Below are 16,042 nucleotides of genomic sequence, written 5' to 3'. Positions count from 1 at the left end.
AATTATGCCATGTTTGCAGACATCCCAACATTCTAGCGGACTCTCCTGTGAGTGTGTGTGTGTGTGTGCGTGTGGGTGGGTGGGTGTGGGGGGGGGGGGGGGGGCATGGTCCAGATAGTGTTTTCTTTATATTGACCATCTGAAGGAAAGATGCTTTATGAGGAGAAAAATAGTCTGAGAAATATTAACATATTTCTGTTCTAACGGGGTTCTCCCCTCCTGACCTGGGAAGAGTGAATATGCGCTGATCTAGCATGGTATGGCGATAATACACGCCCTATAGAATTTAAAGGGGGTATTAACAAGCTTGATTGGGGTATTGGGGAGCAATGTTTATTTTTCATAAATGCTACACGTAGATGGTATATGTGCCCTCACCCAGTTGCGTCAAAGATAATATAGGAAATTAGGGACTGGGTAAGGTTGCGCGAGGACACACATTCTTCCGCAAGGCCTTCCATGTTCAAACATAAGGGAATATAATGGTATATCCCTTGCAATACTATTATAAGTGTACGAAAATGGCGAACACAACTATACTCGAAAGGAGCTGAAATGACAGGAGCATTTCAGCACGAATTATAATCATACGCTTTTTTGTTCACACTTCCACGGGTGCCCCTAAAAACACGAAATAAAACACCAACAGAAGCTCTGTGTGGACGTCTGGCACGAGCAGCAGGGCCAACTCAGCTTTTCATTTTTCTGAGGTCGATAACCGGGCCAGCTTTAATGCGTAATCAAGAGTTATTTCTAGCGCTCAAAGCTACAGGAATTGAAGCGCTTGGTAAACACAAAGAAATTATATTGACTGTTTCATAATCATATAAACACGACAATATAATATATATATATATATTTTAATAAATTAGAATAAAATTGGTAGGGGACATAGTAGTTAATAGGACGTCATACTTTCCAAAGCATTCGGGGGCACCAATCGCTGCACTGCTAAAGAAGCAGGGACGAAGGGGTGTCCGAGAGGCCCCCACGCGCCGGACACCCCAGGGCCACACGTGAAAGTGCATCATTGGCGGATGAAGTACGAAGCTGCCCGGAGCTGAACGCTCGCTGCTCGCATCCTCCGGCGCTTATCTTATCTGCTAGTTTCCTTTCCTCAGTAGTTTTAATCCCGAACACCCCCCCCCCCCCTGCACTGGAGTGACAGGGCAGGCAGGCACCTCCTGCAAGGCCCCCTCCCTGGACGAATCACGGAGTGTTCGCTTCTATTGCCTTTGTCTGACAAGTCATCCATCTCCCGGGCCGCGGAGGGGAGGGGGGCTTCTGCTGGAGGGGGGGTCGGCCGCTTTTAGAGAGACACACGCGGGCAGAGGAGGCTCCACTCTCTTGCCAAGCCTCCTGGCAGACACATCCCACCGGCAGCAGCGGCGCCTCCCGTGACACAGGCTGCTGCCGCCGCCGCTGCCTGCATCCCTGCGTCCCTGCGCCTGCTCTGCGCACTCTGCGCACTCTGGGAGGGAGTCCAGCCACACTCGCCGCCTCCACCCCCGGCTCTCCCTCGCCCCACCGCCCGGAAGCAGCTGACAGGGGCACCGAGCTGAGGTGGACGGCGGCCTCTGCGCACCTGACTCTGATGCCAGCCATGAAGGGGCCCCAGGTCTGACCCAGTGACCACCGCGAGGTGCAGCCATGCCCAGAGGGGCCACCTGCTGCCCAGCCAGAAGCCCCCCGCCCTGCTGAGAGGACCCGGCGCGTCTCCGAGGACCCCTGGCTCGCACCCAGGACCGCAGGACTCGCTGCTCCCGGCCCAGGACCCGCTGCTCCCAGCGCAGGACGCGGACACCCCTCCAGGACCCCCCGGCTCACGTCTCAGGGCGCACCGCACATCTCCCAGGACCCCGGGCTCCAGCCCTGCTCCCGGGACCCCGAGTCTGTCTCCCGGACCCCTGCACTCTGCACAGGACCCCGCGACTCTCAGCACAGGACTCCAGCGGGGACCCCCGACCGCCAGCTCTCCACGCAACTCGCGCCTCTTTTGGGAAAGTTCATCTATCCTCCGGCTCCAGGGACGGGGCAGAGGGAGGCGCCGCTGCCCGCGGGAGCCCCCCGTTTGCGGACTCTTGAAGTTCTCTCCCGGAGCCGAAACGGCGACTACAGCCGAGTACGTCCCCTTCCTCTGCTTCCCCATGGACATGCACTGCAAGGCGGACCCCTTCTCGGCCATGCACCGTGAGTACCGCCGGAGCCCGGCTTCAGTGCGCTCTCTCTGCGCCCCCCCCCTCCCTCCAACTTTGCGTCTTTCCACCCCCTTCCTACATTCTCTTTTTTCTTTCCCCTTGCCTTTTTAATCTCACAAGCCCTTCTACTTGCTTGCGTTTTTTTTGTCTCGCTATCTCTTCGGTCCCATGATCCCTATGCGCGCGCCCCATCAAGCACCTCAGACTTTTATGAGCATCTCGCCATATTTCTCCATCTGCACCCCCCTTCACTTTTATTTCCTCATCTTTCTTTGTTTTTCCTGTGTCCTCGTATTTTTATTTTGAACCGTGTCTCGCGTGTTCTTTTTCTCCTCTTCTCTGCATGCCTTCAATTTTCTTTCGCCCGGTTCCATCGTCTCTTGTTTTTCCCTCACCCATTCTTCCCTCATCAAATACACTACGTTTATATTCCTACGTCATTTGATTTTGTTTACACCCACGTTTTCAGTTTCTTTCATTTTCCGCTACCACTTTCGTTGCCTTTCAATTCTGTCGACCCCTTACTATTATTTTCTCATACTTTTATTTCCCCCTCACCTTTGCTTTCCTCCTCTGCATTGTATTCTTTCGTCATCACTTCAGTAGCCTGTCATCTCATTTTTGATTACCTCCACACAATTTTACTCCCTCAATCTTATTGTTTTATCACCTTCTCTTGACTCCTTCACGTATTTATTATTCTCTATTTTACTCCCGAGCTTTTTATTGCGCCCTTTCCTTGTCTGTTATCACTCGATTTGTTTAACCATTCCACGCCACTTTACTCGCTCCATTTTTTATTATTTCCTCAATATTTCCTTTCATCTGTTTATTATTTCCGCTTTCATTGCTTTAACTCGCTTGCATTATTTTTCCTCATTATCTTCTCGCTGTATCTTCACCATTAAACTTGCCTAGCCCTTTGTCTTCCTCTCCGCACATTTTCACCTTCTTATCTTCGGTGCTTTACTTTCACCATTCTTTGCTCCCATTCTCCCCTTTTTATAACTCCTCTATTTTTCTTCCTCGTTCCATATTTCCTCACTGAGTCGTCGATGTTTCTTCTTTCATACTTCTCATGCATTCCTTCGGGTCACGGGACAAGCACCCTCTTGACACTGAGTGTGGCCCCCAACCAACCCCAGTCACTGGCACCGCTGCGGTGCCCTTACAGGAGTTTCACACATTTATCTATGGCCCGAGAGGTCTATCTCTTGACCAATGCACCTCCTGGGGATACACGGGGACTCCCCCTCTCAAGGAGCAAACAATAACAGGATAACACACAACTGCCCACTCTGAAAAGACACAACACCACACACCTTCAAACAGCACTACTCACTGGCCTTAAACACACACCTACACATATACATTTGTATACACATGCGTATATACGCCTGTGTCTAGATAGATCAATGTATATATATATATATATATATATATATATATATATATATATATATATATATATATATATATATAGTCTTTCTTCCAGATTCATTTATTTTATCGAAATTAGTCACAGAATAAAGAAAGTCGGGAACATGTGCTTTGTAGTCAAAGAAAAATAATGTAACTATATATATATATATATATATATATATATATATATATATACACACACACACATATATATACACACACACATATATCTATGTATGTATAGATATATACACACATACATCTATGTATGTATAGATATATACACACACACATATATCTATGTATGTATATATAATTGTATGTGTGTTTAAATATATATATTCGCTGGCATTGAGAAGCTCATTATATATATATATACACACACACACACATATATACTATTGATATTACAGATATATATATCATGTATTAACATATATATATATATATATATATATATATATATATATATATATATAGATGCTCTCTTAGAGTTTATTGTTTATGAGCAAAACACAAATCTCTGATATTATTCAGCTGGTGAATACAAGGGTAGTGAAACAACGAGTAAACATCAAGTCATTCACACCGGTGCATTAATAATGTATTGTGCCGTGTAAACTTCGCTGGCGACGGGGTGAACGGGCACGTACACCTGCTGAAACCGAACACAACCTCTATAAAAGCACACCTTGTAGCAACGAAGCGGCGAGGTTTCACTGATAATGTTTACTCATAGATATATGTTTTTAAACAAAGCATATCCCCGATTCTAAAGTGAGAAGCGCGCGGACACGTGTGCACCACGCCACCTATTATTTAACGCCGTGCTCTTACACAAGGGTGGGCCATCTGAAGCCCATATGTATTTTAATACTGGATCCAACGAAAAGAAAGGACACCGATCTGTGGCAGGACAGAGTGCAAATGGACAGTATTTACCATTTCATTTCAAACTGCCAGCACCTCGTGGGACGTTAGTGAGAAGGCCTCCTCAGCGCTGTGCAGGGGTGTAATACCTGCAGTATTGTCCCAGTACAGCCCCCACCACCCCCCAAGTAATAATATCCGGCTAATGTTTGGAAACGAGTGAAACCGTTGCGCAAAAGCTCCTCGAGTGGCAACGGTGCCTTGGCTTTGGCGCCGACTCTTCGGTCGCCCGAAGCCCGAGGACGGACCTGTGTTCCAGGCAGAAGAAGCCCCCTCACGCACAGCACGCACCAGGCACGCACAGCACACACTAGGCACACACAGCACACACAAAGACGCGCACCAGTCGCGCACAGCGCCATGAAAGTCGCGCAAGGGGACAGTTGCCCGTGCGCGCACGCGGACAGAAAGGGGGGACGAGGCGGGCACAAAACATGAAAGAGAAGCCACCGGGCCACACACACTTTTAATTATTAATTTTTAATCTTTGCCGCATCTGTTGCCTTTTAATAATATGTAATGTGAGTTATCAAAGGCGCCCCTGCATTATTTAGCACTCGGGCGCTGGGAAAATTGCTGGCCGGTAACTTTATATCTGACATGTGCAGGGGCTGGTTGTACACACGCGCAGGCAAAACACCCCCCCCCCCCCCACACACACACACACAGGGCGGCTCAAAATATCACCTGAACACCGCGTGTAAGGGTAGACCCACTCCACCCGACGCACCGTGGCCCCCTCCCCAGATAGTTTATACTGTCTGCTGGTGGGTACGGGGATCACTCCCCCTTAGTAATAGCCTCACCCCACTCTTAGGGTGGTGTGGGGGGGGCGCACGGTCTCCACCGTACTGCTTTTTAGTGACCCCGCACTGTGATATTGCAGGGGGTAAGAACCTGCAAACTGAACGCACGTAAATGGACCCCCCCCCCCCAAAAAGAGCTGAAACCTGCCCCGTCCCGCACCCGCAGTGACGTGGATGCGGGGAGACCCCGACGCCAGCCATGCAGGAGGCCTCGTGGTGTGTTGGGGGGAGGGGGTACACACAGCCTGCCGACACACACAGCCTGCTGCTGCAGCCTAAAAGGGCACCTGCCCTAACAGCAGTGTCTAACCTCATGTGTGCCCCCCTCCAGTGCACCCACGCACCCAATCACAGCCCCCCCGAGTCCGGGGAGGGCAGAGTTCGGCCGCCCTGCCAGAGGCCCGAGGGCGCACGTGGGTTCGGTGTTTTGGGCTCTGCCAGGGAGGAGGGTGCGTCTGCGAGCCTAGATCCCGGATCGATGCGAGGGCGATGCGAGTTTCCTCGAGTCCAGGGCCAATAAGTCAGTGTCAGGGGAGAGGGGGGGGACACAGAGGTGCGGCAGGTCCACTCTCAGCACACAGGGCGAGATCTCTATCAGGCGGCCTGCAGGAGGGGGCCGCAGCGACACACACAGACAGGATAGACAGACAGATAGATAGATAGATAGATAGATAGATAGATGGATGGATGGATGGATGGATGGATGGATGGATGGATGGATGGATGGATGGATGGATGGATGGATGGATGGATGGATGGATGGATAGATGGATGGATGGATGAACGGATAGACAGACAGGATAGGTAGATAGATAGATAGATAGATAGATAGATAGATAGATAGATAGATAGATAGATAGATAGATAGATAGATAGATAGATCCCTTTTTCCTGCATATTTTATTGTAAATAGGCAAAGTGACTCACAATCCTCGAGGACCCAGCTTCACATACAGTGGATTTATGTGAACATAAATGCTTGTAAGCAGATATACATATGTATGTTAAGGTGACCACATACATTAATTTATATGCAATTCTAATTGTATAGTATCTTCTAAAGATTATGTATGGAAGCACTCACCACAGTTCAGTGTCAGGTATATGCTATACTCTTACACACTCACATATGCACGCACACACACATAATGTATATAGGTATAATCTATATTTCTTTATTCAATAGTGTTTGACTGAATTTTTCAGCTCTTTGTAAGGAGACATATACATTATAAAGAACTCACTAATATAGATTGGAATAACGAACTAGCGATCTCTTCAAAGTTGTCTTTATATACATTTTACTGCAGATGCGTCTTTGGGTGGGGGGTGCGCGCGCACGTGTGTGCTCACATCAGTGGACCTATGTACATCATATAGCGACTATGCAAACAGAGGCCTCTTCATCTCTACCTGAAAACACGCAGGCACACACATTACATACATTATGGGTTCAGCGAGACCGCTATACGTTTATGGTATGGGAGTGCACATTACACAGTGTACAGGCCCGTGTTCACATTGGTATCGATAATGTGCGCTCAAGAGACCGCAGATAAAAGAAACCCAACGAAAGTGAAAAATAAAAAGATACATCTTTTCCTTGGAACCCCAAAAAGCGGTGAGGCCGGGCAGATGCCCTTGTAAATAAGCCATGTTTGTGGGTTAGAAGAGTGCGCAGTAATCGAAGCGCAACGTTTCTCGGTCCCTGGCACAGTCAGCAAACACTCATGGACACAGTGAGAGGGGTACACAGCCATTCTCTCTCAGGGCGCACTGACTTTTGGTTTTCTCTCTTATAATCTATACATCAATGTATTTCTTTCTTTTTCTTTCTTTCTTTCTTTCTTTCTTTCTTTCTTTCTTTCTTTCTTTCTTTCTTTCTTTCTTTCTTTCTTTCTTTCCTTCCCTCCCTCCCTCCCTCCTCTCCTTTGTCCACGGTGCGCATCCCTCCCGCCTGCGTCCCCCCCCACATTTGCTAAAGCGCCTCGCTCTCTCCGTCTTCGACTAAACACCCCTTCCCCCGGTGTCTCCGCCGCCCCCCCCCCTTCCCTCTCCCCAGCAGGCCACGGGGGAGTGAACCAGCTCGGAGGGGTGTTCGTGAACGGGCGGCCCCTCCCGGACGTGGTGCGGCAGAGGATAGTGGAGCTGGCGCACCAGGGGGTGCGGCCCTGTGACATCTCGCGGCAGCTGAGGGTCAGCCATGGTTGTGTCAGCAAGATCCTGGGCAGGTAAGGACCGGCGGGGGCGGGGCACGGGGAGGGGCCCTCCGGTGGCATCCATCCCATACTATAAGATATTGGAATTCCCATGCAATGACCTTTCACCCGTCCGCCAGGCCGGTCCACCAGCAGGGGGGAAGGCTGCGTTTGGAATATACCACGATTAAAAAAAAATAATAATATGTATTGCTATGGAGGGCCCATTTGGAGATGCTTTCTGTTAACAAAGTGTCCTTTGCAGCTAAGAAATGCATCAAACGGAAAAAAATACAATGTATTTGTATATCTGATATTTTGGGAGGGGGCTATCTAATTGCCTTGCATTTTAGTACAGCTGTGATTTGAATTGCCAAGTTCTTTCAAGACAATTGGTGATTAAGAAAATGAAGAAAGCATTCTTGAAATTCGTGAAGCCAAACACCCCACATCCTTGTTCTGCCTCCTGGAATTTCCAAAGACTGCTGAATAACCATTTCATATTCAAGTTAATGGAGGGGGGCAGTGGGAAGTGTTTTCATATATTGTCCGAAATCACATTCTCACCCCCTTAGTCCCAGCTAAATAAAAAAAGATAACAATGTAACGATCCCATGTATTTTCCTGTTCTTAAAATATTAAAAACAACCTGGCCATATTAAATTGTTGCACTAAAAGCGTCGAAAAGCATTGTTGTGAGACCCTTTTGTGCCTCGAAGCCTCGAAACGTTGTATGACAGGCGCTGGGGCTCCTTTGTAGGATGGAAGAGAGAATGTGTGTGTCTAGGGTCCTCATTTAAATGTAACATTTAACCCCTGAAGTGCTTTTGAGAAGCTTTACCGCGTGTTATGTCATAGGTCACGTGTATAGCGCCTGCGCCGCCTCAATGCGCTGCTGTACAAAAAAAAACACTTCAAAGAAAGGGGTAGGCACGCCTACCAATGAGGGTGCCAGCTTACCCTGGATGCTATAAACAAAGAGGGCGTTCGATTAAAACACTGCTCCAGCACGATTAATCTAAATTTTTTCAGCGCCATTAAATCTGATTTTCCAGCACTAATCAGGAAACCCCTGATACAGTGGAGGCGGTTTTAATTAAAAAACAAGTAAAAAAAATCAGGAAACCACACTAGAGGATTAAGAAGTCCCTCACAAAATATATATTTAAATGTATGTGGCTGGAGAAAAATGTAAATAATAAAAGGAGTATGATCTTTTGAGTCAAATTATGCAAGCAGAAATGCTACAGGGCAGTTTCCTCTGCTCCTGCCCCCCTTTCCTAGTGCCTCCTTTAATCGCCCACACTCATTTGGCGCTGCATAGGCATTTGAATTTGGTGGAACTCGCATTTACCAAAATTAATCTGCATTTGCTTTTTAAATACATATGATTAGTAAGGGTAGTATGCATTCGCCTGTCCTTGAATTATTAATAATGTCCTGGCGATAATAAAGTGTCACAATAAAAGTGGTGAAAAGCATTATTGTGAGACTCTTTGTGCCTCGAAACGTTATATGATAGGCGCTTGAATATCTATGCTTACTTCGCAAAACAAAATCAAAACAAAGAGTTGGAAAAGGGTCAGATATTTAAAAACACGTTATCAATTGTGTTCTGATATAATACAGAGAGCGATCTAATAAAGCACTGTGTGGCTTGGTGTGATAAATAGAATATCAATTTTATATGTCATTTCACAACTGGAACACACGTATATTATTGAAATTAGCCCAGTCGCAATGCACGTGTCAAACGTCTATGTACTGAAATATTTTCCATGTATTAATTCAAGAGCATATTTTATTGCATGAGCTGAAAATAGTATAGAGTGCATTGCACACGTGTTACTTCAATGGCACGCTCAAACAAAATGTGTACATGCTATAAAGCTTTCTATGACACCCCTCACCTTCACCCCTTCCATTCAACTGTAAAAAGTCTCTTCCGCGTTTTCCACAGGAAATGACGCACCTCCCTATCTTCAAATGATCCCTACGAACAATTGTCACTCTCTCCTACTAAATCACTCCCATTTGTATGCAAGTTAAATATTTATTATATAAGAAAACCCATTTTCTATGGTTGTTAAAACGTAAAGCGCACTAACAACCATTAGATGGGTGGAGAAGCACTAGATACAATAAATAAATCATAATCATGAGGATTGTGCCTTTTTGGGAATGTGGTGTTCCAGGGGTGCAGTGGCCACCAAACAAGAATTGTTGACTTGCATTACTCTGTGGGGAGTATGTTTTGGTGCCTGGAGGGGTTTTCTTTAGATGAGCTATAAAATTGGTTCTAAGAATTTTTTTATTTTTTTTTGTCCAGAGTCCCTACTTTGTGTTCTGACAACTAATCGACGTAAAAAATAAGATTTCCAAATGCCAGGGGCTCCACAGATCATGAACCCACGCGTGGGCTCTTCATTAATCATTCATTCATTTCTCCTATTGGGCCTGACAGGTACTACGAGACGGGCAGCATCAAGCCCGGGGTGATCGGGGGCTCCAAGCCCAAAGTGGCCACCCCCAAAGTGGTGGACAAGATCGCCGAGTACAAGAGGCAGAACCCCACCATGTTCGCCTGGGAGATCCGGGACCGGCTGCTGGCAGAGGGCATCTGCGACAACGACACGGTGCCCAGCGTGTCCTCCATAAACAGGTAACGCCGTGCCCACCCACCTCTACTGGCAGTGCGTGGCGCCCTGGCATCCCGTGTGGTGGCCGACCCTTCCTTTTGTAGCTAAAATACCCATTGATCCGCAAGGCAATAATGATAGATAGATAGATAGATAGATAGATAGATAGATAGATAGATAGATAGATAGATAGATAGATAGATAGATAGATAGAATGCCTGTGCGAAATCTATGCTGGAACGCTGTTCGACTGCATCCATTGTGGCAGTTTAGCTGGGAAAAATATGAAAGTATTTGAGAGATTTTTTATTATAACTCATAGCCGAGATACATACTATTTGTCTATTTGTACACATGGCGTAATTTGGAGATGTGTTATGTAGTTCTTTCTACCTATAGGATATATAGAGTGGCAGAGGGAAACCCTGATTGGTTTAAAAGGTGCCCTTTTGTGACTCGTGCTTTGTGCAGGGTCGTGGACCATTGGTAAATGTTGCTTGCATGAATATTTGCATGGAAATAAGACGTTTAATTGCTGAGTTATTTCGCATTACGCTGGATAGTGCCTGGTGCATATATCACGCAGCGCGTAGCGCTCTCTGGCACGTGATGTTTGTTGTTCCAGTGTCTTCCAGCGGTGCCTTTTACATACATGCTCAAATTGATCCAAATGCAGGTCTGGTCAGGTCAAAAAGTGTCACTTTTGTACTTTGGGATTCATTTAGAGATCTCTGAATCAGTGTCCGAATTTAGTTTATTTTAAAAGGGAAAATTCTCTATATTCACACGAAAGTCGTTCTTTTATTTATTTATTTTAAATGTACGTTAACAGATAAAAACGTAGAGGGCTACACATAAAACATAAAAGACTTCGAAACTATCCTTGATTTTTTTAGATGGAAAAGTTCAACTTTCGCCTTTCCTTTGTTCCATGCATACGACAAGTGCACCTCTGTTTGGTAATATTCCTGGCAGCTGAATAACAAACAGCGTGTCCCAAAATTGAGGCATTTGGAACAAACTGCTCCTAAATTGTTTTTCCTCCACAAAGAAGTTTCAGTTCCTGCCGGTTAGTCATAAGTAATTTTCCTTTTTTTTTGTAAACCTGTACAGTGACTAGTTAAATATTTACAGCTTGTGTAGCAAAGTGAGATGCAGCAGCTAGAGTTCGGCCCAGCGCCCAGACGCATCGCATCTATGCGCACACAATGGCAGGCACACAGCATGCGACCAAAAGAGGAACAGGCATACCACCAACATGAATAACACAAGACACACAGAGACACTCACTGATGAAAAGACCCTTTCTAGCCCCCGCACCACACACACACAATATGAAGGGAAACTCTATCTATCTATCTATCTATCTATCTATCTATCTATCTATCTATCTATCTATCTATCTATCTATCTATCTATCTATCTATCTATCTATCTATCTATCTATCTATCTATCTATCTATCTATCTATCTATCTATCTATCTATCTATCTATCTACCTAGTCCATCCATCCATCCATCCATCCATCCACCCACCCACCCACTCATCCATCCATCCATCCATCCATCCATTCATCCATCCATCCATCCATCCATCCATCCATCATTGCATACTATTGTAAACTCTTAAGGTGTCCCTATAAATTAACCCCTCTTCCTCACCGAGCAGCGTTTGTGCCACTTGAAGCGTCCTTATACATGCAATCCCTTCCCCGCCTGGCTGCGGGTGTGCCACGAAGACGCGCGTGGCTGGTCGAGGCGCTGGCTGTGCCCGCGCACGCTCTCCATGTCTGAGCGGCCATGGCCTGCTCCCAAGCCATGCTGGAAGCAGCAGGTGCAATTATCTGCCCGAATGTACCTTGGCCGCCGCCGCGCGTCCCCCAGACGGGGCGCGCTGTGAAATACTGCAGCCACCGCAGGAAATCACCCCGGTGTGTGTCGTCGTCGCCGCGAAACCGCTTATTAAGTTATGAGTAGGGCAACATAACACTGATGGGCTCATTATACACCTGCCCCAGAGCCAGCGCAGGTGCCTCGGCGAGGCGCTCGTATATTCAGGAAGCGGGCCTCTAGGCGCTTGGAGGAGGATGGAGCAGCAGAGGAGAGCGCGCTGGCGAGATGGGCCTTGGTAGGCGGCGCATGAGGGATAAGGACACTCGACCGCTTGGGGGCGCACTCTAAAAAGGCAATAATAGCCTCTGAGGGCCCCGACCCCCACACCCCGGAACTAGTACTTGGCAGAGAGGCAGAACCAGCAAACCCGGGGCCCTCTATGAAGACAGAGTTCGCTTGAAGAGACAGGCAATCCTGCTAAAGACAGGCAAGGCACTTTGCCTGCAGAAGCCACACCGCCTCTTGGGAAGTGACACGTGCCCCCTTGAGCAAAAAAAGCACCCATTGAGGTGATGTGAGATGTCCATCTGAAGGGGCAGGGCTCCCTGGGGAGACGGGCACGCCCATCTCCAGTGGGTTTGCGAGGGAGCAGGGAGGGGGCAGGGGATTTAGTATGCCAGTCTGAGGAGACAAGGCCCCATGGCTGGTGCAGGAGCACCAGGTATGAAGATTGCCCCTGAGGTGACAGGGCCGCCCTCGGAGACTCTACCTCCCCTCCCCATGCAGCAGACAATTGCTTTATTTTGGCTGTATCCCACCTAAAATTACCTCTCCTTCAATACAAGTCAATGGAGAAAATACATATTCCTGCTTATGTTTTTTAAAATCTTCCACTTTTCCCTTCTAAAATGTTGGCATGTATGAAGGACCCTCTGAGGAAAAATGTCTGTCATCCACAGGCTATGGGAGATTGGGGAGGGGGGTGGGTTGGAAGAGGGTCTTCCTGGGGGTAGAACCCAATACAGAGGCAGCCATCTCTGGGAGCGGGGAATCATACATGGTCACACAATCACTTTTTCCAAAAAAACACTAAAACCTTGCCACATAGCTCTTTCATATGAAAGAGTAACCATGTTTGCAAGCATGACGAATAAAACTAGAACCTCTAGCGGAAAATTAAACACTTCAAAAGCCTGTTAGATATTTGTGGCAAACAGATGTTAGAAACAGTTCAATGCAAGTCAGTTAAAAAAAAAAAGCTGCTGTTGCTCGGAATGTGCCAAACATGCGGGAAGATTCTAGATTTTCTCTATTTGAGAGAGTGTAACAAAAGAAACATATTCTCTCTGCTTGTCATTGTAAGCTATTAAAATAGAGCAGAAGAATGAAAAGAAAGGTTTTGTTTTTGTTGCTTTAAACAGCTGCTACAATTATGCTTCGTGATCTGACTGTCAGTCACCTCCGCTGCTGGCTGTGGCAGCAAGCATTGTGACATCAGAACTTGACTGAGATAACTTATAATAGTCAAGTTCTGACGTCTTTTCTCTGTATGTATACTATCTCTGCAACAGGCACCAAATCTAGGGCTACTTATCTACAGCACAAACAATTCTCAGCACACAAACTCAAACCACTAGAGTTTGATCATCATTTGTGTGCAGATTTTTGCTGTGGCGCCTAAAACACACAGGGATTTACTTTGAAGCACTTCATCGTGGATCCAAACCGCAAAGAAAGCTGCAGCCAACGTTCTAAATTAACTGGCAACAGACGTGATGAAATTTAGCACTAAGGCATTACGCATCTTTTTAAAATGGACCTGCAGTAATTAGAATCATTTATCAGCAGGTGTGCCTCAGCCAAGCTCTTCACAGGGAGCCATAAGGGGAGCAGAGTATAGGAATTCATTGATATTCAATTAAGGGCATTATTCTACTTTGATTAACCCGCGGCATCCATTAGAATGTGCCGTTTTGTTGTTATTTAGACTTTTTGGTGATAGGTGAGCTTTTTGCAAGGTTGAAAGGTTAATAGTGGATTATGATTCTAAAATAGGCTTGCATTATCTATCTATCTATCTATCTATCTATCTATCTATCTATCTATCTATCTATCTATCTATCTATCTATCTATCTATCTATCTATCTATCTATCTATCTAGCTAGGGATAAGTATTTTTATATTGGACAGTGGCCAGGGCAAGGGAAGCCCGGCATCGCATTTTGCGATGCAGGGCGCGCTACGAAATTCGTTTTATTTATTAAATTGTTTACTTACCTTCAATTATCCATACTCCAGTTTTTAGCAACCCCCACCCTGCCCCTCCCCCGCCCCGCCTCTCCGCCCCACTGAAACTCCCTCCACGGGCCGTGGCTGGTAAATTTACTTTGAATCAATTGGGCGAAAAATAAGCAAAACCAACAAATACTTTTTATTTAATAAATTAAAAACGTGAACATCTACATATATTCTCCAATCTTATATGTACCTTATGTGTAATTAAATAAATAATTGAATGTTTATATTTTCATGATGAGTATATAGACTTGGGAAGTGGATGGTATCAGTGAAGCAATCCACATAATTAAATTAAACATAAGTGATATTCTGTGAGGTGATCTGATTACGTTCATTATGTGTATAGAGAATTCCCTATTCAAGCACAAATATTGTCGATTGTTAAAAGCCAGTTTTGCTTTTACATAGAGAGACGAAAATGTGAAAGTTGACCAACCATGTGTAATATGATAGGATTTTTAGACGTGCAAAAATCCGGTTGACTTTTTGATGCCAAGATAATGCCAACTTTTTTTAAGTGATTGATCATTCAAAATTCCTAGTTTATCAAATGCCCACACTAAGCAATTCAAACTTTTGCAGCATGGCCGCCTTCCCTTCCACAGAAGCACGTTCCTCGGACACTTTCTTTAGGTGTCAGGTGAATTGCATAGGTTCAATGTCATCAGGTTTCTTTTAGCGATTTAAGCCTATGTTCCGTCATAGTGGAACCGCAGCTCCTGTTGATGTAGACTGGTGGCAACTGTGGTCACCTGGGTTGACCTTTAATATCCAATTATTGGGGTTTGGAACCCCAGATTTGCAGTCAAACCCGGTGTATAATGTAGTATGTGGTGCAAAACCATCAATGATTCATTGAAATGAGGTCTAGGCTTTGAACCTTTAAAAAAATCTGACATTGTTACAAGAACAATCGGTAACAGATTACCAGCTCTAAAACTGAATATGATGCATCACATAAATTCATAATGCCTGGTCACCACTGCAATATTGGTGTATTTGTCATGTTGTTTATGGTATTCTAGTACAGCATTTAGAGAAAGATATAGGACTTCCTCAGATTAAGGTAGATGAGAATTAGGACTTCAGTGAGAGCGCAGTTTACAGAAACAGAGAACAGAACAGCTTTTCATGATATTTTTTCTTAATTTCAATGTCTACGATATTGTTAATTCCGTGGAGGAATTAGGGGGCATATTATCAAGAACGGTGTTTAAAATGATCGCCGCTCTAGCGGCGGGAAACTGCAGCTAAAGCGGCGATAATGGGCTTGATAATTTGCCCTTGTAAATTCCCATAGAAGCCCATGTTCACACCAGAACATGGGCTTCTATGTGAATTCACAAGGTCATATTATCAAGCCCATTATCGCCTCTTTAGCGTCAGTGTCCCGCCGCTAAAGCTGTGATAATTTTAACGACATTCTTGATAATATGCCCCTAGATTTCCACAGTGCATTTTCGCAGTCTTAACTTCATATCAGATTAAAGCGGAAATCCTGCCGTATTACTATCACAGCGGCTCACAACCACTTGATCATTTGTGTTAACAAATGTCAGAATGTATTTTTAAAGTTACATTTAGCCTTTCTGCTATGTTTATGCATTGACGCAATCCTCAAGGATCAACCTGTCCATACATTTTTGGGTGCCAATGAATATACATGGCTCTGTTCCCTTTTTACTAAAATGATAATTGACTCTGTCAGTGGGAGCTT

At 45.6% G+C, this 16,042-nt stretch overlaps 1 protein-coding gene across 7 annotated transcripts in view; it reads left to right on the top strand.

The window, feature by feature from the left end:
- The first annotated feature begins 1,608 nt into the window (after window positions 1-1,608).
- PAX2 (paired box 2) overlaps window positions 1,609-16,042 on the top strand; it is a 127,879-nt gene continuing 113,445 nt past the window's right edge. For 6 of the 7 annotated variants that reach the window (XM_078643058.1, XM_078643059.1, XM_078643053.1 and 3 more), the window contains exons 1-3: window positions 2,058-2,190; window positions 7,419-7,587; window positions 10,019-10,216. In XM_078643058.1, coding sequence (XP_078499184.1) covers window positions 2,148-2,190; window positions 7,419-7,587; window positions 10,019-10,216 — 410 coding nt within the window. In that variant the 5' untranslated portion in view covers window positions 2,058-2,147. Of the gene's footprint in view, window positions 2,191-7,418; window positions 7,588-10,018; window positions 10,217-16,042 lie in introns of all 7 variants that reach the window. The other variant, XM_078643054.1, reaches the window with a different exon arrangement.

This window comes from Lissotriton helveticus, chromosome 5_1, assembly GCF_964261635.1.
Source record: "Lissotriton helveticus chromosome 5_1, aLisHel1.1, whole genome shotgun sequence".
In the NCBI taxonomy this organism is placed as follows: domain Eukaryota; kingdom Metazoa; phylum Chordata; class Amphibia; order Caudata; family Salamandridae; genus Lissotriton; species Lissotriton helveticus.
This window is presented reverse-complemented; position numbering and strand designations above follow the sequence as displayed.